Here is a 27390-nt window from a genome sequence, read left to right on the forward strand (position 1 = left end):
CTCCTCCACCATCCCAGGAAGTCTGTCCAAGTCAAGCTGAGATCACACCCAGCACAGTCTGGGCCAGCAGACGAAAGGGGCAATGCCACGAGCGATCTCCGGATCCTCGCCCATTCCACCAAACCCCAAGTCATCTGGCTTTGACGCCAAATTTAAAATTCCACCAGGAGCTATAAGAGCAAAGAATTTTGACTCATTTCTACTCTGTGATCACAAGAAAGCTCAACCCCAAATAGCACCCAAGTTTTTCCCACTGTGATAGACAAGGACAATTACAAAAGAGGTTTCTCAAATGAAACGGATTTTATGGCAGTTAGTAACACGAAACTTTGTGGAAACACTTTGAGCCACCAAATCTAGTAAGGTGAGAGCCACCTAAAGATTACGACTCAAGGGGCGCCTGGGTGGCGCAGTCGGTTAAGCGTCCGACTTCAGCCAGGTCACGATCTCGCGGTCTGTGAGTTCGAGCCCCGCGTCAGGCTCTGGGCTGATGGCTCGGAGCCTGGAGCCTGTTTCCGATTCTGTGTCTCCCTCTCTCTCTGCCCCTCCCCCGTTCATGCTCTGTCTCTCTCTGTCCCAAAAATAAATAAAAAAAAAAAAAAAAAAAAAAAAAAGATTACGACTCAAAAGACCTAGTGAGAGTCCCTGCTGGAGCACTGACAATCTGTCAGGTCTTGGGAAAGTGATTCATCCTTCCTGGGTTTCCGGTTCCTTACCCGTGAAGTGACATGAAAACCACCTGCTTACCACCACTTCAGAAAAAGGCGGTATTCCAGTGAAAACATACACGAGCTTCACACGAGCCAGAGTCAGGTTATGGTAACAAGATCAAATGTTGTATTTCTCTAAAATCGCTGCTTGGTGTAAAGAGGAAGGGTATGTTTGGGGAGGAGACACATGGCACTAGTCTCACACACACACACACACACACACACACACACACACACACACACACGACAACCAAGGATGCCGAGGTGTCCTCCAGCCCAGTGGCATGAAGGAAAAGCATCAAAAGAAACTGAACAAGGGGCCCCTGGGTGGCTCAGCCGGTTAAGCATCAGACTCTTGATTTCGGTTCAGGTCACAATCTCATGGTTCGTGGGATCAAGCCCCACATCTGGCTCTTCGCACCGCGCGGAGCCTGCTTGGGATTCTCTGCCTCCCTGCTCTCAAAATAAATACACATGAAAAAAAGAAAAGAAAAGAAAAGAAAAGAGAAAAGAAAAAAGAAAAGAAAAGAAACTGAACCAGCAATCACAGTCCACGCTGCCAATACAGGAAACTGCCAGTCCTATGATGTCTCTGGGCCAGTGACACAGAGACACTAAGAGATGGGAGGCCCATCCTCAGCAATGTCTTCCAACACAGAGCTAAATGCAGGCAGGACACTGACGCCAACGCTCAGGATGCCCACAGGGACGCGCACCTCTTCCCGGGCTGATTCAGGACCCAGGTCTTTAGAGCTCAAGGCACGCTGTGCATACTCAGGGGGACACATGGGTCCCCTATAAAGGTTCGTAAATGTTATAACTGACACCCTAAACAGCACGGTGTCAACTTTACCTCTTTTCTTAGAAACCTCTAGCCCTAACCCTAACACCCACTTACCAAACGCGTGCACGTGTGAGAAGTCAATAAAATGTAAAAACTGGCAAATCAACCTTGTAGGGACTTCCCACGACTAAGTAAAGTATTTAAAAGCGGACGCCAGTAACCTATGGGATGTCAGAACACACAACCCTGACCTAAACGTCCCGAAGTGCGAGACAGGGGGAGGACAAACCTTGAGGCCCACCTTCCTCCGGAGCAGCCGCAGCCCTGGAGGCCGGGTGGGCCCACTGACACACGGCCCTGTGCCTCCTGGTCACCCGTCTACACCGCTCAGCTCCTAGAGGGGCGGAGTTCTCCAGTCTGCACGCCCCACCCGGCTCTAGAGCCCATTCCCTTCCCCTGAGGTGTATTTCCTTCCTTCGGACACAGAGGGTTAGACACGAAAACTCTGAGCGACCACGGTGTCCCGAACAGTAAACCACGGCCCAGGAGGAACACTGCCAACCACGCACGGTGAAGTAACTGTGCTCAAAACAGGTGTCCATCAGCGTGGCCCTCGGCGGCGGGAAGGGCCGGGGGCATGTCCCCACGCCAGAAGCGCCTCTCCGTCTGGGAAAAACCAGCTGGTGTGGTGCGGGGCGGGCGGGGGGGGGGGGGGGGCGGGGGGAAGGCGCGCAGGGAGAGAAGGTGACTCCCTCGAACCGAAGCTCCTGGAAGGCAGGAAAGGAAGTCCAGGGAAATTCAGGCAGAGCCGAGCAAAGAAGTCCCGAAAGGAGAGCGCGGGCCGGCCGGTATGAGCCGCTCGCTCCCCGACCACGGCTGGGCCCGGGCGCGCTCGCCTAGTTACCTGCTCTGCCCCGTAGACCGTGGCGAACTGCACGAAGTCCTCGATGCGGACGAAGCCGTCTCCATCGCCGTCCAGGGCATCGAACACGGCTCGCAGGCGGGGGCCGTCCTCCGGACACGCCGCGGGCTCGCTCGTTAGGGCGCACGTCTGGCTGAAGTCCGAGGGCCGGTCCGCGTCCTCGGGACCCACCTCCAGCGTCAGCTCGCCCACCGAGGCCGAGGGGAAGCAAGGGAAGAAGTCGACCTCGGGCCTCCTGTGCTGGCTGTGGCTGAAGCCGGGCACACGGAGGCAGGCGCTGTCCGGGAAAACCGGGGGGCCATAATCCTCGGGCTCTGCAGTCCAGGACAGAAGCGGGCCGAGCTCTGGCAGCTGCCGGTCGGGTTCGGGCTCGGGGTCCGGGCGGGCGGCCGGGCCCGGCAGGAGGTAAGAGGCTCCTGGGCCCGTGGCCAGCGCCCGGCCGCTCTCGGGGCGCGCCTCCGGGCCGGCGGGCTGCTGCCGCCGCTCCAGCCCCGGGGCCCGCCCGGCGCTCAGGCCCGCCCCGGCATCCGCGCAGGCCGCGGGCTCCGGGGAGCCGACCGCCCGGCGCGGGGCGGGGGCGGCGGGCGCGCGCCGGGAGGCCCCCGGCCCGTCGGGCCCGCCGGGCTCCGGGTCGGGGCACGCGCCGCCCGCGGGGGAGGCCGGCCGGCCCGGCTCCATCTTCATGGGCGCGACCCCGGCCGCGGCGCAGGCCCGCGAGGCCAGTGGTGCGGCGGGCGGCGCGGGCGGCAGACAAAGGCGCTCAGGGCGCGGCGGCGGGCGCGGGCATCCCCGCGGCGGCGCGGGCGGGCGCGCGCGGGGCACCCGGGCTGCTCGGGCTGGCGCTCGGGCCCTGCTCCGCCCTCGCCCATCTTCGCGCGGCGCCTCAGCTGCCCTCGGCCCGGCAGCGCGGCGGGCGCGGGCCCATGTCGGCGGCGCGGCGGGCGCTGGAGGGCGCCGAGAAGGCGGCGGCGGCGGCGGCGGCGGCGGCGGCGGGAGGCCGAAGGGGCAGGCGCCGCTGAGGCCTCTGAGGAGGACGCGGAGGAGGCTGCCGAGGAGGCTGAGGTACCCACGGTACCAGAGCAGACGCCGCCGCCGCCGCCGCCGCCGCCCTGGCCCCGCCTTCCGTCGGGCGTGACGTCAGCACGTCGCGGCTCCTGCCAGCCCCGCCCCTCGCCGGCCTGCCTTAAAGGCTGGAGCCGGGCCGGGGCGGGGGGTGGGGGGTGGGGAAAGGGCGCCTTGCTGGGTAGAGGGGATTCCACGTACGGTGCGCCACCGGGTGTCGTCGGCTGGGTGTCACGTCGCCGCTGGGGCGCGCCAGAGCAGTCGCCCCCACGCACTGCACGGATGGATAAACCGGACGAGCAAAATACGGATATATGCACCTGTCCCAAGGGGACAGGGTCCTCCTGCCTGCGTAGAGCCTTCTCACTAATTGATAAGAGAGGAGCCCGATCCTCCAGGATCAGCGAGAAGTGCACGTGGCTCTAGGCAGAGCCGGAGGGCGGGTGCGGCGCCCCCTGCACACGCCAGCCGCGCAGAGAGGCCCGGGGATTTACCTGCGATGGGGCAGAGGTGGGCAGAGGCAACGGCCGCCCCGAGTGTGGGGCTGCCCCGAGAATGCGGTCCGTCTCATCTGTAACGGAAGGAACGCGAGGTGGAACACTGAGACCTTTTTTTAAACCTATGACTAAGTCTTTTATTTTCATAGGAGACCCAGTGTAAACCGCCAGTCTAAGCCAGGCCTCCCAAACACTGTGGCTGTCTTTGACAGCTGACATCTGTTTCTCTAGATGTCACCATCATCAGTGGGGAACAGGGCACCAGACAGGAACTCGGACACCCTGCAGCAGGCATGAAAGTGGAGACATGCTAGTTAGAAGCAGGTGAGCTGCCAGGCCCCAGGCGAGGTACTAAATTTAGCCTGCAATGAAATGTATCAAGAGAAAGTATGAACTGGTATTTTTATATGCGGTGGGCACACGCACCAGATATGTTTCATAAGCAGTTTGGGCAAGAACCAAAGGAAATTGAACCGCTGTTTCCAAATGTACGGTGAGAAACAGTGTGGTAATTAACTGAGTCATCACCTATGACAGAATCCCAGGGCATGCAGTTTCAGGTTTTGTCAGGTTGGCATTGGGAAAAGAGAGGCAGGGGATCCTCCTCCCCAAACTCATCAATTCCTTATATGAGCTGTATGCTTTCAAAACATCTACAGTTTTGGCAAGAATCTGAAATCAAGCTGATGCATTTGACCAGACATAATTTTCAGAGGTAGTTAGAGTGATGTGTCAACCTTTCTCAATAGCTGTGTTAATGTGGGTGAAGTAAAAACAACAGGAGGTCCTCCTGCCACTGTACCAGTACTGGAAAAATCTGCATTCCCTGGTTGGCTGGCATGCCCAAATAGAACCTCAGCATGGAAAGCATACACCTTCCTGCTTGCAATAGTTCAAGAGACTCTGTTCATGGAACATTAAAAGTGACAAGTTCCTGGGGTGCTTGGCTGGCTCAGTTGGAGGAGCGTGTGACTCTTGATCTTGGAGTCGTGAGTTTCCAGCCCCATGTTGGGTGTAGAGATTACTTAAATTAAAATAATAATAATAATAATAATAATAATAATAATAATAAAATTTTTTTAAAGTGACAACTTCCTGGTCAGTCATTCCAACAGCATCAAGCATCCCTTCTGTGGTCTGTGGGCATTTTTGATGTAACATTCCAGATGAAATGAACTAGCTGGGTAAAAGCAGCCCCTGATTCCACTTGGAGGCGCTCTTCCACACCCACCCTATGCACATTTTAACTTAACCTGGTAATAGTTACACAGAAGAGGAGGAGGGAGGGAGGGAGGGTGGGGTTCAGTTCACAACTGTTGGATTTGGGGTCTGGGTGAATGTCTGTGAAACTTCTCTCTGTGACTCTTGTTTGTTTGTTTGTTTTGTTTCAATTAAAGTTTATTTATTTAGGGGCACTTGGATAGCTCAGTTGGTTAAGCATCCGACTTCAGCTCAGATCATGATCTCACGGTTCATGGTTTCCAGCCCCGCATTGGGCTCTGTGCTGACAGCTCAGAGCCTGGAGCCTGCTTCAGATTCTGTGTCTCCCTCTCTCTCTGCCCCTCCCCACTCAGGTTCTGTCTCTCTCTGTCTCTCAAAAATAAATAAATGTTTAAAAATTTAAAGTTTATTTATTTTAAGAGAGAGAGAGAGGGAGAGAGTGCATGGGGGAGGGGCAGAGAGAGAGGGAGAGAGAGAATCCCAAGCAGGTCAGCACAGAGCCAGACATAGGGCTGCATCTCACAAACCATGAGATCACAACCTGAGCTGAAATCAACAGTTGGGCGCTCAACCAACTGAGCCACCCAGGCACCCCTACTTTTGAAAGGTACTTGAATAAACACTTATCTTTGGAAATCTCCAAGCACATAGGTTTCCTTGATTCCTCTTCCCTGGTGGCATTTGGCTTGTGGGAAGAGATAGGAAGATGAAGACCAGAAAGGTGACTCAACAGAGTCCTGGCACAGCCTCATTGGACCCACCCAGGGGAGCTGAGGGAAAGTGGTCAAGAAACCTCACTTGGAAGGTAAGATTGTCTCTCCTGGGGTAAGTTTCCTCCATCACCTGGTAAGATTTGGCCATAGACGGAAGGAAGGGGAGGGTGATCGACAAGGCTCAATTTGATCACAAATTTACTTTTACTAACAAAAAGAAAAGGATTTTATTTTTAAGTAATCTCTACAACCAACGTGGGGCTCAAACTCATGACCCCGAGATCAAGAGTCGCATGCTCCTTGGACTGAGTTCCCCAGGTGCCCCACAAACCTACTTTTTTTTTTTTTTTTTTTTTTTTTTTAGTAGGCTACACATGGAACATGGAGCCCGACATGGGGTTTGAACTAATGACCCTGAAATGGAGACGCGGGCTGAGCTCGAGTCAGACACTTAACAGACTGAGCACCCAGGTGCCCCATATCTACTTTTTTTTTTTTAATGTGTTTTTTTAGAAGATTTTATTTTATTTCTTTTTAAATTTTATTTATTTATGTTGAGAGAGTGAGAGAGAGAGAGCAGGAGGGGCAGAGAAGGAATCCCAAGCAGGTTCCGAGACAGCACTCAGCCTGATTTGGGGCTCAAACTCAGGAACTGCAAGATCATGACCTGAGCTGAAATCAAGAGTCTGATGCTTAACCCCTCTACTTTTTTTTAAATGCAAGTTTTTAAAAACCAAAATTATAGTAGACATTACATACGATGTCTGCTGTCTGTGCTAGTCCCATGAATTTAAAATGGCATCTTGTCTTACTTGAACTTAACTGTTAGTGTGGTTGAGTATTTTTTGTTGTGTTTATTGACCAACTGGGATCCCAAATCTGTGAATTGCCCAGTCGTAGCACTTACTTGTTTTTTTATTAGATTCTCTGACATTATCTACAGATAAAATCAGTCTTTAATATTGCAAATATCTTCTCCCTGCCTGGGGGTTAGGGCTTCAAATAATGAATCTGTGGGGCACAGTTTAGTCCATAGCAACTTGAAAGAGATATTTAGAACAGATGTAATTGACAAAGGATTCATTTCCAGAATACACAAAGAATTCCTCAAAAACCAAAAGAACAGCAACCCAGCAGAAACATGAGCAAAGAATAACAATAAGCAGTTTCAGAAGAGGAAACTCAAGTGGCCATAGACACATAAAAAAGATGCTCACCCCATTGGAAATCAAGGGAATTAGTAAAGGTAACCTTGGACACCAATCAGGAAGAATCAAGTCTGAACCCGGCAGAGCATGGGGATTCGCATTACCGACACAGCTGAGGGTCTATGTACCCTTCGATTCCGCACTTTCACCTCCAGTACCTCTGGGGAGAAGTTTGCACAAGCCCATGAGGAGGCAGGAAAGGGGTGTTTGACAGCACTGGTGTTCATGCTCGCACGAAGAGACTGCTGAATGGCTGAGGTGTCGTCGATGGTGAGGGAATGCTTCGTAGCAGGTCTGATGGATGAACCACACGTGCACACGTCAGCTTGTGCTGACTTCTAAAATGCACTGCTGATAAAAGCAAGTTACAGAACAGAGACCGTGTAATACCATTTCTGCAAAGGTTAAAAATGTGGTCAATGACCACAAATTGCTGCAAATACGTTCATTTGTAGTAAAAATAACAAAACAAGAGTGGGAGTTATGTTGAGGGGCTGGAAGAGGAAAGGGGCACAGGGTAAAATTTTAGCTATATTGCTATGTCCCTGCAAGACACAAAGGCTGAGCACACATAGGACAAAGGACCAGCATCTGGTAAATGTGGGTAGGGAATACCTGGATGTCTCGTGCTATTTTCCAGGCTGGTCCATATGTTTCAAGAATTTCACTGGGGTGCCTGGGTGATTCAGTCGGTTGAGAGTCCGACTTCAGCTCAGGTCATGATCTTGAAGTTCACGAGTTTGAGTCCCACGTTGGGCTCTCTGCTGACTGCTCAGAGCCTGGAGCCTGGTTTCGGATTCTTTGTCTCCCTTGCCCTCTCTGCCCCTCCCCTGCGCTCGCTCGCTCTCTCTCAGAAATAAACAAACATTTAAAAAAATCGAAGTTGGGGGCGCCTGGGTGGCTCAGTCGGTTGAGTGTCCGACTTCAGCTCAGGTCATGATCTCATGGTCTGTGAGTTCGGGCCCCGCGTCGGGCTCTGTGCTGACAGCTCAGAGCCTGGAGCTTGTTTCAGATCCTGTGTCTCCCTCTCTCTCTGCCCCTCCCCTGCTCATGCTCTGTCTCTCTCTGTCTCAAAAATAAATAAAACATTAAAAAATTTAAAAAAATAAAAATAAAATAAAAAAATCGAAGTTGTAAACAGTTAAAATTAGGTAAATAAATATTTTACCCAAAGTCTCAAAGATATCTGTTTATGGGGGCGCCTGGCTGGCTTGGTTGGTAAAGCATGTGACTTTTAATCTTGGGGCGGTGAGTTTGAGCCCCATGTTGGGTATACAGATTACTTAAAATATTTTATTTTTTTTAATGTTTATTTTTATTTTTGAGAGAGACAGTGCACTAGCAGGGGAGGGGCAGAGAGAGGGGGGTGGAGGGCCCAAAGGAGGCTCTGAGTTGACAACAGAGAGCCCAACATGGGGCTCAAACTCACGGTGAGATCATGACCTGAGGCAAAGTCAGATGCTTAACCAACTGAGTCACCCAGGTGCCCCTTAAAAAAAAATATATATATATAAAGATATCTGCCTGTATTTATAGTTTTTCCTTTCGCAAGTATGTCTTTAATTCATTTGGAATTTTTTTATTTTGATGTGATGTGAGATAGAGACCCAGCTTTATTTTTCTCACTTAATAGCCAGTTTCATCAAAACTATCTGTTCTTTCCCCACCCTTGTGAGGTCTTCTCTATCAGCCATTTTATTTTCTTTTTAAAAAATTTTTTTAATCTTTATTTATTTTTGAGAGAGAGAGACAGGGCAAGAGTGGGGGAGGGGCAGAGAGAGAGAGAGGGAAACACAGAATCTGAAGCAGGTTCCAGGCTCGGAGCCGTCAGCACAGAGCCCGACGCGGGGCTCAAACTCATGAACCATGAGATCATGACCTGAGCCGAAGTCGGACGCTCAACCGACTGAGCCACCCAGACGCCCCGTATCAGCCATTTTATTTTAATATTTGAAAGTAATTTGTGTAACTTGCTGGGGAATAAGGAGGCGTCAAAAGTGAAGGGATGATGAGAACACGAATCAGAGAACTGGGAAGCAGGCTCTTGGGTAGTGAAGGCTCTTCCCAAGGTCCTTCCCTCAGTGAGCTCTGGGGGCCAGGCTGCTGCACATCTGTGCTCAGAGCCAGCCCTGAGTCCCAGAGCTCAAAGTCCAGGCTGGAGCCAGCCAGTGGTCAAGTGAGAGCCTTGTGCAGGGCATCATGGGGCAGCTGGCACCCCGGGAAGGCCATGAGGGTGGCCTGGAGATGGGCACAGGAGGAGGGCTAAGCTCTATTCTGGGGAAAGAAGGGACCGGCCACAGACCTATGATGGGGCCAGGGTGACAAAGGAGCAGGACCACCAAGCAGACCTACGCTTGGTGCTCCAGAAAAGGGCCCAGCACCTCTTCCTACTGTCCCCACCTTTCTCCTGAGTAGATCCTCTCCTTTCTGTCTGGTCTTGCCTTGTCCTCCCACGCCCTGAGCTGTCATTCCGGACAGGTCATCTAAGGACAGGGGCATAGGTAGAGGTGAGAGAGGATTAACGAGGGGTGGGAGGAAACTTCTGCAGGTGACGGTGATTGTGGTAATATTTTCATGGATATAGACCTAGAGAACTCTTCAAATTATACACTTCACATACAATTTATTGTATGTCAGTTACACCTCAATCAAGCCATAAACAAAAACTTCAGGCCAACTATTTCTAATTCTCAGTATTGAAAACTAGATTAACATTTTGCACTTGGTAAGTAAACTTGGAAGTAAATTTTCGGTCTAGATCACTCCCTCCCCCGCTAGCCTCCAGCAGTGGAGAGCACAGAGCCACACTCGTGTTTACTGATATTTTATTCAGTGGGGAAGGATTTTTTTCATCACCTTCAAATTTAGTAAAGTACATTCCTCAGAGTAAAAATAGAACATGAGTTTGTAAAAGCACAGTCTAATTCCTCCTGACTCGGCGGAGGTTTGGATGGTTTTCTTATTTAAACATTTCACTCTGACGTTGTCGTTACCTGCTCGCATCTTCCTGTGATGACGGGCCTCGCCAGTCCCCGCAGCCGTGCCCAGACCACTTTGTAGCCTACAGTCTGCACCCACCTCACCTCCCCCGGAGCCCAAAGCATGGCTGGGGGATGGGCATGAGGAGCTAGCAGGGAGAGTTTTGTGCGGGATTCAGAGCTTCTTTTCTTTGGCCACAGGTCACGCTTTTTGAAGAGTTGAAGATGTAATTTCCATCATTCTTCTCCCATCACGTAAAAATTGTCCAAGTTACATGTGGTGGCAGAAGAGATAATTCTGCGTATTTCTTTTTTTTAAATGTTTATTTATTTTTTGGGGGGGGGGCAGGGAGAGAATGCCAAGCAGGCTCTTTGCTCGATCTTGCAAACTGTGAGATCATGACCTGAGCCAAAATCAAGAGTCTAGGGCTTAATCAACTGAGCCACCCAGGCGCCCCCCAATTCTGCAGATTTATGACAGACATCTCTCATTCCTCAACCACACCTGTCAGGTACCGTCTCCTCGAGATGCTCTGACGTTCGGATCTGATCAGGTGCCCCTCAAACTCCAAGAATTGGCAATAAAATTATCCTCTGAGAGTTCAGTTAGTGAGACCCATATTGGTTACATTTATTACTGGAAGAAATAATACAAGAGGTAATCAAAACAAATGAATAAAGAGTCATAGAATCCTCTGCTTGTTGAGAAAGTTATGTGGGTCTGCTCCCAACGATCTGCACCAGAGTCCAGGGAGAACCCTGTGAAATCCATCAACTCCCTGTCTGGGGGGTGGGGGTGAGGGTGGGGGGGTACTGTTTCACCAAAGAACCGAGTTACAAAGGGGAAGGAAAAGGAAAGTCCAAAGAAAGATTCAGTCTCCACCATGGTCCCCAGGACAAAAAGGTTGAGTAGGGCAGAGCCCTGGCCCTGAGATAGGGGCGGGGAGTGTGGATAGAGCCCAGACTTAGGCAATCTCTGCCATCTTCCACCCGGCCTTTGGGTTTCACCAGAGGGAGACCTGAGACTCACCTGGTCACTGGAAAAAGAGTACACACACGCACACACATCAGCACGCTAGGCTACACATTGGTCTTTAGTGAGTTTCCTTGGTGTCAGTCAGGATCCACACGGGATGGTCTGCTAACACATTTTCTAGAAGCAGCCCCTCTCCAAGCCCGTGGCTGTAATGGGAGTTGCCGTGTTCATATGTGTGATCAAACCTTGGCTGCGGCTTATTGAAAAGCGCTAGACTCCTGATCCGAACGGAGTGACTGGGTACCTTTCCTCAGGACTGGGGATGTGACTCTGAGGGAAGGAAGGCAGCCCTTCTCTCCAGGGGTTGGGCTGCAGCTTGAACACACAGTGGCTGGGACCTGGTCGTAGAGAGAGCTGATGTGCAGCGAGGGGAATGTGCAGGTTCCCAGGGAGAGGGAGAAGTGGAAGAAGGAAGGGGTGCTCACCCCTGGGCCCTAGAGCCCTAGCACACCCACCGTTGGAGCCAGTGAAGGAGCCCAGGAGCGTTCTCACACATTCCCTCTCTTTGGATCTGAACAGCCAGAGTAAGAGTAGATTCCTTTTTTTTTTTTTTTAAGATGCAATTAAAAAAAATTTTTTAAGGTTTATTTCTGAGAGAGACAGAGTGCTAGCGGGAGAGGGGCAGAGAGAGAGGAAGAGAGGCACAGAATCCAAAGCAGGCTCCAGGCTCTGAGCTGTCAGCACAGCTGAGCGTGTCACCACGCGGAGCTTGAAATCGTGATCTTCGAGATCATGACCTGAGCTGAGCCGAAGTTGGACGCTCAACCGACAGAGCCACCCAGGCGCCCCCAGAGCAGATTTCTGATGCCAGCATCCAACACAGACTAGCGTCAGTATCCTGAGGGAGATGCCTGAGGGGGCCCGTGTGCTGCCAGAGAAATTCTACCCTGGAGAGTTCATCGACCCTGCTCCAGGGGACCTAGCTGCAGCGTGACTGGGCCTCTATGCAGGGCAGGAAGGAGCAAGGCCCTCCCCCTCCCAGGGACCTGCTATGTAGGGTAGGGGCTTGACCGCGAGAAGCAGGTTTGCTCTAATCCATAGGATAAGGACAAGGGGATGTGAGGGTCAGAGGAGAGAGGAACATCTACTGAGCCTCCAGTTGTGGGGGTTCTTGGGACTCCTCATTCTTCCCGCTTTACTCAGCGAGCCCACGTGCACAGATGCCAAGACAGAGAGCGCAGAAGCTCAGGAGACTCGGGGGTGCCCACGCCTCGGTCCGCAGCCAGGGTGCCGGGCACAAGCAGGAGCTCAGTGTGCACTTGGTGGATAGTGCGTGAGCGAAGAGGGGGATGGGGAGGGGAGGGGTGACGTGAAAGACCCAGAGCGACCAGAGACAAACACGGGGAGGGCGTGCCAACCCAGGGACCAAGAGAAGGGCACGGCTCAAGTCTGGCTTTTGGGAAACCAGCCTTAGTGCCTGGTGCTGACCTCTGGGCCTTTCTAAGGTGACACCAAGGACAGAGCCGGCTCATACAAGCCACCGCCGAATTCTACCAAGTTACCATGACAACAGGAGGAGTGAGCAGAGAGAAACTCCCCAAATCAGCACTCCTTATTTCAGACCATTTTGAGGTTTCCTTTGCTTTCTGTATTACAAGGGCGAGAACACCCGAACGTCCTTTGCATGGTGGGATGTCTCGGGAATAATCTGTGTGGCTCACACGGCATAGGGTGAATAAGCTGGGATTGGTTCATTTATTCATTCAACAGATAAGGCACGCAGAGCTTTTCAAAAATGCCTATCTGCTCCCTGAGACGCTGGTGAAGGAACGGGAGAGGCTGGAAGGCTGCACTGCCTCTGTGGCTGGCAGTCCTCTGCTTTGGCTCCTGGTCTCACGTGGTTCGAAGGGATGAAAGCGGGACCCCCTCACCATCGAACGGGGAGCTCAGGGCGGCCCGGAGATCAGCTTCTACGGCGAAGGTTGCAGGAAACTCTGACCAGGGTTCACGTGCACGGAATTACCCGTCCTTTCAGAGAACCTGACACTTCCTGAGGGAATCTAGAGATGGCTAATGTGAAAGAGGAAAACTTAGTTCTCTGTCAATCGCCACAGAGCCTGAGTGCCACTGCTGGGGCCGTCTGCCCACACCCCCTGGTCCTCTCGCCAGCCTGTGCGCGGGGCCCACCAGCCTCACCACCCAGCAAGTGGCACCGCTGAGTGTGCCTGTGACCCAGGGGCCGCCAGCAGCCTCCCAAGACCCAAGGGACAACCTGGGTGGGTGCAGGGAGCCAAACAGAGAGGGTCTATCTCATAGCCAAATGACCACCACATGCAGGCAATCAACGACAGAGTAAAACAGTTTTTCTGGGTGTTTCTGGAAGAGACTGGCGTTGGATTTGGTAGACTGAGTGAAGATTATCTGCCGTCACCAATGTGGGCGGCATCACTGATGCCATCCACTGATGGCCCCAGGAGAACAGACGGGCAGAGGAAGGACGACTCCCTCTCCCTCTGCTCGAGCTGGAACGTCCATCCTTTCTTACCCTTGGCCACCAGAGCGCCTGTTTCTCAGGCCTTCAGACTCGGACTGAATCATACCATCAGCTTTCCTGGGTCTCCAGCTCATACACAGAGAACGTGGGACTTCTTGGGGCTCCACAGTGGCGTGAGCCACCCCTCCAACAAACCCCCTCAGGCGTACCTCTATATATCCTATTGGTCCTGCTTCTTCGGAGAACGCTGACGCAGCAGTAAAAGGCCTGGTTCTGCAACCTTCTTTCCAGACTCTGTCCTCCTGGAAGTAAGCCATTGTTGAGTCCCAGCAAGTGTTTTTTTTGTTTTTGTTTTTGGCCAGATCCCCTGTGGGAGGGAGTTTGCACCTCAGCTGTGCGTCCCAGCCTTCAAAGGCAGCAGAGACCCTGGCCGTCAGCCTACCTCTGGCCACCACCCAGGTCCTTCCTCAAGGAAGGACCGCAACCCAAGCTCGGCCGGCAGGGGGGCGGGAGGGGTTGTCTGATGACAGCCTCTGCCTTTCACTGGCCAGCCTGCCCAGTAACCACTCTCACTGCTTTGTGTTTCCACCCAGCTGCATGAGAAGGACCCATGTCTGCCTTGCTGGCGGACACGATGCCACCACATTCCAGTCTCCGTGACAAGAAGCACCTTTAAAGCAAGTGGAGCACCCTCTGCCAGGTGGCTTCTCAGCCAGTGTGGTTCTGGGGCCTCCTTACCACTCTCCTGCACCCTCAAAGACAAGTACAGTCTCTTTCCATGGAACAAAGGCTCCGGGACAAGGGACGTGTGATGTGGCACCCGGGGCAGAGAACTGAAGCTCCATGCTCTAACGGCGGCCAGCACTGTCCAGGAGCAAACCGGGACTTGCAGGGCAAGGCAGCCCCCTTGGGGACCTGGCCAGTCTGAGCACACCCCCTCCCACCAGGGAAGCAGGCAGCCTCCCAGTGCCTGTGCCTCAGGAAGCATCAGGTAGGAGGCGGGAGGCGGCCTCTAAACCCCTCACCGGAGGAGGACAGGAAGGAAGCACCCCCCACTCCAAATGACCGGATCACCCATGATTCTTTTCAAGCATCACCCTCTTCCTCCTAAAAATTTTTGCAGGGGCGCCTGGGTGGCTCCATCGGTTAAGCGTCTGACTTCAGCTCAGGTCATGATCTCACGGTTTGTGAGTTTGAGCCCGTGTTGGGCTCTATGCTGACAGCTCAGAGTCTGGAGCCTGCTTCAGATTCTGTGTCTCTCTGTCTCTCTCTCTCTCTGTTCCTCCCCCACTTGTACTGTCTCGCTGTCTCTCAAAAATAAACGAAGAATAAAAAAACGTTCACAAAGTCCAACAAATAGATGTTTCATAGTAAAAAGAGTAGTTTTTAAAATTTGTTTATTTATTTATTCTGAGAGAGAGAGAAAGCGGGGGAGGGGAAAAGAGAGGGAGAGAGGGAGAGAGAGAAAATCCCAAGCAGGCTCCACTGTCAGCACAGGGCTCGATCCCACGAACCGTGAACTCCCGACCTGAGCCAAAATCAAGAGTCAGACCCTCAACCGACTGAGCCCCCGAGGCGCCCCTGAGGCCAGAATTTTCTGAGCCCTTTGGAACTATGGGAGGTGCTGATGAAGACAATGGCCAGCTGGAGGACCTAGAAAGTAGTCTCTGAATGACAAAGGACTAAGTCCACTAGGACGTCCCAGCAAAGGACAGACTGGCTCCAGGACAGGTGGGGAGCAACCCAGCCCGTGTCACCGAAGGCTGATAGGGATGGGTGACCCCCAGGCGGGGGATCCCGTATGCAGCCCAACACCCTGGTAAGGGGATCCAGGACACCAGGCCTGGGGTGGGAAGGGTCAAAGATGCTTTTCTAGTCTCCCTGGTTTGGCTTCCTGGTTTAGCCGAATAAGATCCCAAAATGGAAGAGCCAGGAAGGGAAGACAGGGAGCCTGAAAGGCCCGCTTTCTGCAGCAGGGCTGCCTCGGGACACCCACGGGACACCCGCTTTCTGCAGCAGCAGAATGAAGGCCTCCCAGGCCGAGGCGAGGCAGGGCAGGCACGTGGGGCAGCACCGTGGCTGCAACCCCACTCCCGGGGCAGCTCTGGAATGTCAAAGCCCCTCTGGCGACACCCGCGTGGTGTGGGCAGGTCAGCGGGCAGCATCATAGCCTGGTCACTCCTGCCCGAGCACGGGAGATGGGGCCGGGGGGAGGGAAGGTGGACACAGCAGGGCTCCCAGGGGAGAGGCCAGTCTCGGATTCAGATGCCGCTGCACTGTCCAGTTTGATGCTCTGTGGGTGTGAGGCAGGTCCTGGAAAGAGCACCGCAGGAGGCGTCCCAAGAGGGGCTGTGGACAAGATTCCCTTCAGAAGGCCTCCTTTGCTTCAGACACCTGTCTGGAATTGCAGCAGATGCCAAGGTCACAGGGGAAGACCGAGGGGCGCCAGCGTCTGCCTCCCGCGCAGCCCCTGGCAGCGCCCAGGAAGCACGCCGCAGATCCCCGTCAGCGCCGGGCCAGGAGAGCAGGCTGCTGGGCCCCATGCGTCTCCCAGGGGGATGGACGCCAGCAACCCCTTCTGCAACCTTCCAGAGCTCCCCAAGATGAGTGTCCCTCAGCCCACTGACTGTGGTGCCAGCCCGGGGCGCACTCCCTCCCGCTGCCCGGTCACCCGCGTGCCCCGGGCACTGAGAACGTGTCTGCCGGCAAGCAAACCACAGAGGGCCTCAGAAGAGGGGCTTCTCAGCCTCACCTGTGCCCACCAACAAAGCCACCTCCAGGGTGGATGGGGGTCATTACGGAACCAACCATGGCTCCATGCTGTAACCATACGCTGTGAGCTCCTGGGGTATCCCTCCACCAAATCCACCCCTCAGACAGGACAGGAGTCAGCAACGACCCTAGAATGTTCCTGCCCTCAGCCTGAAGTTGGGGACGCAGGAGGCTTGGGGGACAGAGGGCCTGAGCCACCTCCTCAGCCTTCCTCAGAGGAATATGCTGCTCAGGGAACTAGGGTGAGCAGGCCTCAGAGGCTGGCCGCAGCACGGAGATTAGTGGGACAGAAGGGGAAGGCAGAGAGCAATGGTACCCTCTCCCCATGCCTGCATGGCCCAGCAGGCCCTCAGGCCTCCAGAGAAGGTCATCCAGGGGAGCTCCCAAAGAGAGGGGTTCCCATCTGCTGCAGGCAAGCATGCCCATCCTGATTTGCAGAGAGGCCCTGAGGTCTGGGGTGCAACTACATTGGGCCAGGCCCCCTCCCAGCACCACCCCACCAGCTCAAAAAGACGCCTCCCTGGCCTTGCCCTACCCACGGCTTGGCCTACTGGGGTAGTCGAAACCCAAAAGTTCCCAAGAACACATCTAGAAATACACCCAAGGGATGGAGGTGAAACACAACAGGGCCCAGCACAGCGCCCATCAGCCCCCCGGGTGGGGGTTTCGGGGAGGGGGTCAAGGACACGGGTGAACCCTAAAGGTGGGAGCAGCACATCACCTAGAGCTTAGCAGAGAAGGATTCAAAATCTGCCAGTAACTTGATGTCGTTAGGGAGTGTCAGCCACGCCCCGCCGTCCACCACCAGCACAGCGCCGGTCACATGGGATGCCAAAGGGCTGGCCAGGAACAGCGCGCTGTGGGCAACGTCTGTCTTATTGCCCAGCCTCTGCAGGGGGATGGCCAGAACCTTCGTGCTGACACTGGCTTGGGGGCCACCTGGAAGGGCAGCAGGTGGCTTAGCACCACGAGCCCTGGGACCCAGGGCCCTCCACTCCCTTCTGCCCAGCTTTCCCTAAACCACATCTAGGAACACCGAGGGCAGGGCTGGGACAGGCAAGGTAAGAAAGAACATGGCTACAGAAGCAGCACGGGGCTTTCTGCCACACACAGGGTCAGGGTTCTGGAAGCTCTAATGGGTATCCCACTTTGTGTCTGGCTCATACATCGAGGCCAGCAGCCGTGTAGCCTCTACCTCCGAGGAACAGCTGCCCACGTCTGGCTGACCGTTAGTCTGTCACAGGCGTGCTCACCAATAACGGCCCAGACTTGGCTTGGGGACGGACTCTTTGCCAGCCCCGGGAGCCATGAGGAATCGGCCCTCATCGTGCGCCTGTCCCAGCCAGGTGGGAGGGGAGCCCACAGAGGTACTGCGGGGCACGAAGCTCCGGAAGGGGCTTACCCAGCCGCCAGAACCCCTCTGTGCCGCTGATGAGGCCGGGGGCGAGGCTGTTGACACGGATGTTCTGGGGACCCCACTCCACAGCCAAGTGCCGTGTCATTGCATCTGCACAGAAGGAAGGTAGGCATGAGGAGGGGTGCAGGGCTGCTCTGCTTTCTGGGGCGGCTTGGGTATGAGTCGGGGCTCAGGCCCAGGGCCGGCCCTCTCCACTGCCCACCACTGTGCTTAGCTTTACCAGGACACTGTGGGCCTCCAGGGACAGGCCGGAGAGGGACCCATCGGGAGCCCAGGCAGGCAGACCAGAGGGTGTGCCCGTACCCACAGCCGCCTTGGCAGAGCCTGCGTGCACTTGAAGCACCTGCCCCCGGCTGCCCAGGGTCGCAGTGATGTTCACGATCACCCCTCCATGGTCCTGGAACACATGGGGGAGCACAGTGAGCAGGTGGCCAGAAGATGCCTTTCCCACGTGGAAAGGACGCTCACCCGGAAGAACTTCTCATAAAGCACACGAGACGTGTTGAAGGTGCCCAAGGTGTCAATGTCCATCACGGTCTTGAAGGCGTTGAAGGACAATGTGCTGGCAGGGCACAGGAAGTTTCCGGCCGCACCTGCGGGGTGCAAGGAGACAGTGGCTGGTGCTGGAGCTCCAGGCAGTTAGGACACACGGACCCTCAGGATGGTCCAGGCTGGATGGGGGAGGGGCCCAAGCAGTTGGGTAAATTCTTGCATGACAGGGCAGGATGCATCTCCTGAGTTGGATTGTGCTCCTCAAACAGACACATGAAGTGCTAATCCCTGGCACCTGTGAGTGAGAATTTATCTGGAAATAAGCTCTTTTGGAGGCAATCAAGTTAAGATGACATCATCTTAGGGGGGGGCCTACGTCCAAGGACCGGTGTCCCCCTGAGGAAAGGAGAAAAGACACAGAGAAACACGAGGGAGGCCATGCAAAGAGGCAGGCAGAGACTGGAGCGACGCGGCCCCAAGCCAAACGAGCACCGAGGGTCGCCAGCAACACCAGAAGCTGAGAGAGAGGCCTGGGACTGACTCTCCCCGGGGCCCGTCCGAGGGGCCGGCCCTGCCGACACCTTGGTTTTGGATCTGTGACCTCCAGAAGTGTGAGAGAATATATTTCCATTGTTTTAAGCCACTCAGCTCGTGGTACTTCGTTAGCTGCAGGAGATTTATGTACCCCATGTTTCTAAGAGGGAATTTCAGCAAAAAGTGAACCTTGACGTGAACTACAGACAGGCTAATGATACCTATCATTCTGGTTCACCGACTGTAACAAGTGCAGGATGTTAACAAGAGGCCCCTGTGTGGGGGGGGGGGTGCAATTCTGTGTACCAGCTGCTTGATTGTTCTGTACATCTTGAACCCTACTAAAAAAAATTAAGCCTATCTTTTTTTTAAAGGGAGAATTTTGAGACACGAGAGTGCCCCAGCTCTGTGATCCAGCCAAGTTCATAGGATGTCCAACCTTCTCCGTGATTGCACTGACCCAGAAGGAGCCAGGGGCCCAGGACAGCAGTCCTGAGGCCCCCGCAACAGGGAGGTCTGGTACTGTGACCCATCAGAAGCCCCCGGGCCTCACCCAGCAGCCACTCACAGTTAATGAGAATGTCAATTTTCCCAAACTCCTTCAGTGCCTGGTCCACAGCAGCTGTGATGGCCGGGGGAGCGCGAACGTCCAGAGACAAAGGCAGGCATCGCTGGCCAGTGGCAGCAGCCAGCTTTCTGGCAGCCTAGAAGCCAGATGGGAAGAGAGGTGGACAGCGGCCCAGTGGCCTTGGCCTGGAGCCAGGATCCTCCTTCCACATTACCCTCCAGGCCACTGGTCACTGGTCATGGGTCGACAATGGCCCCCGCTGACTTCTCGTCCCAAAGACCAGCTGTGGCAGGGGTGAGACTCTCCTCCCAGGTGGACGGGACCTGTGAACCACCCTCAAAATCCATATGAGCTGAGATCTCTCTTGGGGCAACAATACCACCCAACATGAGGGCCTCCTCACAAAAATTAGGTTTTGTAAAAAGCCAGGGGTGTCCCTGTGGGAGGAGGCCACTTCCACTGAGGTTCCATATCTGGGGGAGGAACAGGTTTTAGTATCACCATCCTCTGGGCCTCAGGACCCTCCAGGCACAGGCTCTGGGCCCCCACAGCTGGCCACGGATGGGGTGGGCACAGGAGAAACCCACTTACCACTGACACTCTTGGAAGGCTTCTGCTGGCGATGACAGTGTGGCAGCCGTGCCTGTAAAGCGTGAGAGCATCAAGGCACAAGGGACACGCCCAGGTGGGCTCCTGCCCGGTGCCCTAGGCAGAGCTCCCTTCCCCCAAGGCTCTCTTGGGCTGAAGCATCAGCCCCGGGCTGAAGGCACAGCTGGCAGAGAACATAGGGGTCTGAGCAGAGCCAGCCGCACCAATGGTGTCCACCCTGGGGTCTCCTGTCTGGGTCCCTCCGGCAATAGGGTATCCCAGCCACAGAGACATGTGGGCCGTGCCCCAAACACCATGTGCACAGCACCGAGGCAGCTGTGAGCCTCAGATGCACAGCCCAGGCATCTGTATGGGCCCTGCTGGGTCCCCCTGGCTTGGCCCCATGTGCCCTGGCCTCTCCCTGTGAAGTTGGAGTGAAGGACAGAGAGAGCCCCTTCTGAGGCCAGGGTCCCTGCGTTGCCTCGCCTCCTGACAAACTCAGCCTCACAGTAACGACGGCAGCTACTACCCGCTGAGTAGGTCCCATTTAATCCTCAAAAGGCCCCTCAGCACAGCGGCTACACTCTGCTCAGAGCAGCAACATGCACAAAGTCATCAGCTCGGAAAATAAATTCAGCTGGAATGGATGAATCCCCAAATCTCACCCAGTGAGACTCACCTCTCTGGTATGAAAAGTGGGGGCCTGGGGAAAACCGGGGAGGGTCTCTAGGATATCAGCAGGCTTCCTTTTCCTCAACCCCAGCCTAACCCTAGTCCTTTCCTGGGGTGGGGGTGGGGGTGGGGGCACAAGTGGTTGACCTGGGCCTGAGGTCCAGATCTCCTGTCCCAAGAGACACTGTGCTCTCCACACTACTGGCGTCAACTCAGCTCATCCTGACTCTGGCTCCACGAGGCCCCAGGGAGCTTGGCAGCAGTTACCTCAACCTGCTGAACCCTCCCTCTTTGTATAAATGAGGGTGCTGGGGCCAGAGTCATCGTCTCAACTAATCTCTAGGACAAGACCCTAGAGTCCTGCCTCCTTCAGGAAAGCGCATGACCCCTTTCAGATGCTTTCTGATGCCCCGTGGCCTAGAGGGGTTCCCACCTCCCCCGCAGCATCTTGCCCAGGGATCTCAGGATCCAACGGGGTTCAGGCAAAGTGGAACAAGTTTCAGGGGGCTGGGAGTGCACAGAGTACACAGAACAGTGCTCACCGCATGAAAATCTCAGCAATTCGGAACCCAATCCCAGAGCCACCACCTGTGATGAAGGCCACTTTGTCCCTAAGAAAACAGGAAGCACTTTATTTACTTATCTTTTTTAACAGGAAGAACTTTAAAGAGATAGATGCTTGTTGACTTAGTTGGTGGGAGGAAGCCGGTGGTTCTGGGAAGATTTTGGCTCCCTGCACTGGGCACTTCTATCAGATTTGAATTGTTACAGGGATGACTTTTGTAAGAAAATGAAACGCTACTTTTTAAAGGCTGCATTCCTATGCTTTCTGGGTTTTGGGGGAAAAAATTATTTCAACCTAAAAACCTCTATTCAGAAAGTTATCAGTTAAGGGGCTCCTAACTGGCTCAGTCAGTAAAGCATGCGAATCTTGATCTATCTGTGTCAGGAGTTCAAGCCCCACGTTGGGCAAGGCATGGAGCCTACTTTAAAAAACAAAAAACAACAACAAGAAACTTATCAGTGAGAAATATTTTCAAGACACACAAGCCTTCCTCCACCTGCCCCTCACTCCACTTTCCCAGGACCACCACTGGGAACACCCACCGCCACTGACCAAGACAAACAGAACGTGCTCCCAACAAGGCGAATGTCAAAATACCAGAGCACTTGCGTCCCCAGCGCCACCTGGACATTGAGACTGTCCGGCCGCCAGGCACGGGGTCCCCACACACCCTAGTAAAACCGCAGGTCCCCGAGCCACCCCTGCAGAGGTTGCACGCCCCTAGGGAGCCCCCTACTCGGCCCTCACCGTAGCAGGTCCGGGCAGAAGAGATGGCGGTACTCGGGAAGACACTCGTCCTCACTGACGTCGGGCGGCGGCTGGGCCATGGCTCTCGGTGCGGGTTAAGGGCGGCGAGCACAACAGGGACCTACCCAGGATCCGACAGCAGCGGAGACCCACCGCCGGATAGAAGCGTAGGCGCTCAGCACTCGCCCTGACCCAGATCCGGAGGCCCCGCTAGGCCCGCCCACAGCCGCCTTCTTGCTCCTCCCACATGCCCCCGCCCCAGTCGGCCCTCGCCTCTCCGTGACGCTCCGCCCACAGCGGCCTCCACTCTCCTCCCAGGATGCCCTGCCCACAGCGGCCCTCGCCTCTCCCGTGACGCTCAACCCACTGGGCCGACCGCCCCGCTAGCCCCGCCCACAGCTTCATTCAAGCTCTTTCCAGGACGTCCTGCCCACAGCGGCCCTCGCCTCTCCCGTGACGCTCCGCCCACTGGGCCGACCGCCCCGCTAGCCCCGCCCACAGCTTCATCCAAGCTCTTTCCAGGACGCTCCGCCTACAGCATCCACCACCGTCCTCCCAAGACACCCCGCCCACAGCGGCCCTCTCCGCTCCCGTGACGCTCCGCCCACAGCGGCCGCGCGACCTGCTGGGACTGGAGGTAACACCGCTCGCCCGGCGGGTTCCCGCCGTGGAGACTAAATGGGCACGGTTCTGAACGGTCTCCGTCCCTGAGTCCTTTTGACAATATTGGGAGTCAGTGCCGTGGTCGGAGCCAACCAGACACTGCGGACGTTTGGTGCCCGAGTTAAGGCGGCGCTCGCATGCCCCGCTGTGCATTTAAAACATCTGGTTTTGGGGGGCACTTAGCGTTTAAAGGCCCCCGCCAACCGGGCACTTCTCTTCAAAGATGTCAAAAAGTAGAGTGAGGACCAAGGCGGCCTCAGCAGATGTAATGATATGCAATGTCCAGTACCTGTGACAAGTGACCCGGGACACACATGAGGACCAGGGGTGAAGTGTAAGGTATATGGTGCTAACCTGAAAACAAGGAGACATGAGGCAATTCCAGTCTCCACGTGAAGCCACCTAGAGGGGAGGGGGCCGTGGTTACCAGGCCTTCTGCCCTGGGGGTGGTCTCAGTGGGTCCCCTCCACACCCCTTCTTGCCACCCTCCAGTCCTGCCCAAGGCAGTCCGTTCCTCATTCAGCATGATCAGACGAATGGGCAGCACCGGCTCCAGGGCTCACCTCAGATTCCTCCCCATTTCAGGCTGTGGGTCTTTGGACCCCTGCCTGTCTGATACATTCAATAAAGTTAATTGATCTCCTACTGATATGTGAGAAGGTACGCTTTATTTCAACACTCAAACTCATAACTTTGCATAAAGTCCTCGTCCTCATCCCTACCTCAGAGATGGCACACACTAACAAGCAATCCACCCCATACACAACACAGTGAATTTTAATGCCCCCCCCCCCAGCCCCCGGCTTTGGGGGAAGGGAGGTCACAGTACCCACTCTTGGAGATCCCCCAAAGACTGTCAGTCTGGCACTTTGGTACAGAAAGAACTTGGTCCAAGTTGTTACTGGCTAGGATATTAAAAGGCACATAAAGTTGGTTATTCAACCCCTCTGGGCTGGGGTGGGGCAGAAGGTAGACAGGGAGGTGGTCTGGGACAGAAGGGCAGACCGAGGTGTGGGCTCAAGTTCTTGTCGACAGAGGTAGTTGATCCCGGGTGGCTGAGGGCTGCCCGGGTGCTCAGGCTGGGTAGGTGCTGCTCTGGTGGCCTTCTTCTGCCCAGTCCACGAGCTCACTGCTCTGAAACCATAGCTGGATCTCCCTCTGGGCCCCCTCCACGGAGTCGCTGGCGTGGACGATGTTCCTGTGCCAAGTGATAGGTGGCAAAGGTAAGGCACAGAGTTCAGTGTGCACCTTGGGGGTCCCGGGGACTATCTGCCGATTCCGTACTGTTAAGAGGAACAAGCCCGGTATTGTGCAGAGGGGAAAGCAAGAACAGGAATGGAAGACTGGCTCCAGCCTGGCCTTGGCCTCTTACCCACAACCTCACGACCTGCCCTGACCATTCTGGGAGCCTCACGTTCCCACCAATCATCCAGTGCCAACCCTGTGGGGTGTCTGGCAACACAGAGTCAGGAAACAGTAAATGATGGCAGAGTTCGCACACAGCACACAGAGAATGCATTATCATCTCCTGTGTGCAAAGGGCTTTGAAAAACCTGTTCTTGCAAACGTGAGGTGTGTGCGACATCCCAGCATCAAAAATCTCTTCTGGCTTTACTTTGGCCCAGGTCCCATGGATCTGCCTTGGAAGCAGACTGCCACCCCACACTGAGGCCCTCCTCAACCCTGATGAGCTGGCCCATCAGCTCCAGTGGCTGAGTGTGTCAGGGTCCCCAGACCTGCTGATGTGGACGCTGAAGTCCCCCCTGATGGTGCCGGGGGCAGCCTCAGCTGAGTTGGTGTGTCCTATCATGGCCCTCGAGGAGCAGACCACGTTGGGGCCTTCCCAGACCTGCAGCACAGAGATAAGGGAGGTTGGGAGACGTGTCGACTGCCAAGGACTCAGCAGGTCTGGGCTCAGTCCAGGGACCTCCACCCCTTCCGCCACCCCTGCCTGCCGTACCATGGCCACCACGGGGCCGGAGGTCATGTAGCTGATGAGGGCTGGGTAGAAGGGCTTCCTCCGCAGGTCATGGTAGTGCTCGGCAAGGACTGTCTCTGGCGCCTGGGTGGCATTGGGGTAAGGGGTGAGAGGAGCCCCTGGACTGGGAACCCCGCTGGACGCTAGGGCAGTGACCACGGTACCTTGACCTCAGGGCACCTTGCAAATAGCAGCAAAATGGGCTGGCCCACCAGCAGACACCTCCCCACCGTTCCCCTTCTGCCAATACCAGGACGCTCCTGACGCAGGGCTGAGATGTGAAGGGCTGGGGTCCAGGAGAAGTCCCCCACTCCCAGTCCCCTCAAGGGCACCCCTGGATCGAGAGCCCGGGTACCTGCAGCATCTTCATCCCCACCAGCTTGAAGCCCCTCCTCTCAAAGCGCTGGATCACATCCCCAACGAGTCGCCGCTGCACCCCATCTGGCTTCACGGCAACCAGGGTCCGCTCCCGGGTCCAGGAAGACCCTCCTTGAGAAGATGGGGAATCAGGTGCCTGACCCTTTCACATCTCCCTGAACCCGGATCCCCCTGCCCGGGGCCAGGTGTCAGCTGGGCCTCAGAGTGTCTGCCTCTCCAGAGCAGCTCTGGAGGGGAGAAGTGCCGGGTCCACAGCCAACTAATGCCCGGCATGGTGCTGCCTTTCGGGGACAAGCAGGACACTGGGTCCCCCGTGCTTCCAGCCTGTCAGAGGGGCCGTGGCTCCTCCCATGCAGTGGCAGGAGCACCCGTGATGGACACAGCGTGCCTGAGAAGGCATCTTCAAGAGTTGGGGAGGCACAGCTCCGCTCACTGGCCACCCAGAGGCCCAGAGATGCCACGCTGGAAAGCAGACACAACTCGTGGCCTTGCTTTTGACTCCCACCCTTGGGAGCGATGGCCAACACTGTCTCAACTCCCAGCCTGCCACACAAGGAAGGACCCAAAGCCCATGTCTTCTAGGTCTAAGGTGCAGGAACGGCAGGGAACCAGGGACTAGTGAGGTGCACCTTCCCTGCACACACTGGGACAAAAGGGAGCTGGGGGCTTAGGAGGAAGGTGGAAGGTAGAGGGTGTCTGTAGGTGGGGAGATGGGAGAGGGTTCCTCCTCGCACACCCTCACTGGCCAAACAGGAACTCTGTGCTGCTGGTGGGTTTCAAGACAGGACGCTTCCAGACCCAAATACAGGACTGGGCCGGGCCCCAGTCTTCTCTAGAGGACACTGCCAGGGAGACAGGAGGCGTCATCACCCATCACCCATCAGCCCCCTGCCACATTGTTACGTTGACCCTCAGCACTAGGTCCAGGGTCAAATGTGCCTTTGAGAGAAGCCTAAACCCTGGATGTCTCACAAAGACGGAGAACAGAACTGGAAGAGAAAGGATAGGATGGGGACAGGCCAGTGTCCCTCCGGGGACACTTCCCACCTCCGGGGGGAAAATCAACCACAAGGTGTGCAGAGACTGGAAAGCAGGCAGTAGGCGCCCCCCACTTCTCTTCAGGACTGAATGAAGCCCCCTGGAAGAAGCCCCCCTGGCTTGTCCCCCCCAAACCCAGTGCCTAGGGGCCGTCTGTGCAGCCTGGCCGGCTGCCAGCTGACTTGTCCCTGAGAACAGGGCAGTTCACTCTTTCCAGAGTTTGGAACAAGAAGACATCTGGCTCTCGGGAGCACCCTGTGGGTCGCAATTACGGGGAGAACCCGCTACAGATACGGGCCCCAGGGCCCCAGGACCCCAGGCGGGGATGAGCCGGACGGAGTTAGGGCCTGCAGAAAAACGCTCCCAGGGCAGCGGCTCCGTGTGGGACTGTTCATCTGCTCAGAATGTCCCCCACAGCCGTCCCAGGTCCGCTGCAACCCTCATCACTGCCTATTGTGGCCACCAGGCCTCTGGTTTCCTCCTGCTTTGGAGCCTTGAGGGCACCCCCCGCCCGGGCCCCCAAGCAAGCCGGGACGGTGGGCGGATGGCGGGGGGGAGCAGCGAGCAGTGAAGAAAGACGTGCAGGGCGACCCCGGCCCGCCCGGCGGGAACCCGAGGCCATCTAGACAGCCAGGCGGCCAGCGGCCACACGCGCGCCAACAAAGGCCGGGCTACGCCCCCGCCCGTCTCCCCCCTCCGCCGGTCGCCGACGGGCGGGACCACTCACCCGAGCTGGGGCGTGCGAGCAGGCTTGGGCCTGCGGCCCGCGGGCCGCTCAGCAACCCCGGCGGCGCCGCGCGCCCCAAGAGGCCGCCCATTACCCTCGGCCCGCGGGCCGCTGGCGGAGCGCGGAAAGAAGGCGGGCAACGGAGCCCGCAGGGAGAAAGGGCGGAGCGGAGGGAAGGGGAGGGCGGGGCAGAAGAGAGAGGCAGGGGCAGAGGGGAAGAGGGGGAGAAGGGCGGGGAGTAGTGGAGGGCGGGGCGGAGCGGAGGTGAGAAGGGCGGGGCGGAGGGGAGAAAAGGCAGGGGAGGGCGGGGCGGAAGAGAGAGGGAGGGGCGGAGGGGAAGGAGGGGAGGGGAGGGCGGAGCGGAGGGGAGGATGAGGAGAAGGGCGGGGAGTAGTGGAGGGTGGGGGGCGGGGCGGAGGGAGGGCGGGGCCGGAGAAGGAGGGGCGGAGGGGAGGGAGGGAAGGGGAGGGCGGAGTTGAGAAAGAAACAGGTATTTTGTTACAATAGTGTAGGGGTGGTGATGATGGCCTGCTCCAGTTTGAAATGGTAGATCTTACTAGATCTTATTTAATGAACTTTTGAAAAACTATATATGCTGTTAATGGAAAAGGAGAACTTTATTTTACAGAGATGGAGGCGGAATTTAGGAGGGGTTGTTTTCAACAATAGTCCATTGGAGAAAAAAA

General features: G+C 55.8%; 3 protein-coding genes across 9 annotated transcripts in view; all 3 read right to left on the bottom strand.

Moving 5' to 3' along the window:
* RAB11FIP3 (RAB11 family interacting protein 3) overlaps positions 1-3523 on the bottom strand; it is an 84425-nt gene extending 80902 nt beyond the window's left edge. The window contains exon 1 of one of the 2 annotated variants that reach the window (XM_060647943.3): positions 2399-3523. In XM_060647943.3, the coding sequence (XP_060503926.1) occupies positions 2399-3100 (702 nt within the window). In that variant the 5' untranslated portion in view covers positions 3101-3523. The remainder of the gene's footprint in view (positions 1-2398) is intronic. The other variant, XM_060647944.3, reaches the window with a different exon arrangement.
* A 6877-nt stretch (positions 3524-10400) lies between these two features.
* On the bottom strand, positions 10401-22338 carry DECR2 (2,4-dienoyl-CoA reductase 2). Of its 6 annotated transcripts, none has more exons than XM_078440378.2 (9): positions 21921-22293; positions 21151-21219; positions 19940-19991; positions 19349-19484; positions 18223-18347; positions 18058-18151; positions 17740-17844; positions 17059-17276; positions 13848-13867 (listed from the first exon to the last, which is right to left on the bottom strand). In XM_078440378.2, the coding sequence occupies exons 1-8, from the start codon at positions 21998-22000 to the stop codon at positions 17059-17061; spliced, it is 879 nt and encodes a 292-aa protein (XP_078296504.1). In that variant the 5' UTR covers positions 22001-22293; the 3' UTR covers positions 13848-13867. The 6 variants fall into 6 exon arrangements, with proteins under 6 accessions (XP_078296505.1, XP_060503924.1, XP_078296504.1 ...); XM_060647938.3 differs by lacking the exon at positions 13848-13867 and adding an exon at positions 15857-15959 and having other exon boundaries at positions 21921-22292; XM_060647937.3 differs by lacking the exon at positions 13848-13867 and adding an exon at positions 15857-15963 and having other exon boundaries at positions 21921-22289.
* Positions 22339-23229: 891 nt separating this feature from the next.
* On the bottom strand, positions 23230-26899 carry NME4 (NME/NM23 nucleoside diphosphate kinase 4). The gene is made up of 5 exons (XM_060647942.2): positions 26705-26899; positions 24917-25050; positions 24544-24645; positions 24320-24432; positions 23230-23781 (listed from the first exon to the last, which is right to left on the bottom strand). Exons 1-5 carry the CDS (start codon positions 26793-26795, stop codon positions 23658-23660), a joined length of 564 nt encoding a protein of 187 aa, XP_060503925.1. The 5' UTR covers positions 26796-26899; the 3' UTR covers positions 23230-23657.
* Positions 26900-27390: the final 491 nt, after the last annotated feature.

This window comes from Panthera onca, chromosome E3, assembly GCF_046562875.1.
Source record: "Panthera onca isolate mPanOnc1 chromosome E3, mPanOnc1 haplotype 2, whole genome shotgun sequence".
In the NCBI taxonomy this organism is placed as follows: domain Eukaryota; kingdom Metazoa; phylum Chordata; class Mammalia; order Carnivora; family Felidae; genus Panthera; species Panthera onca.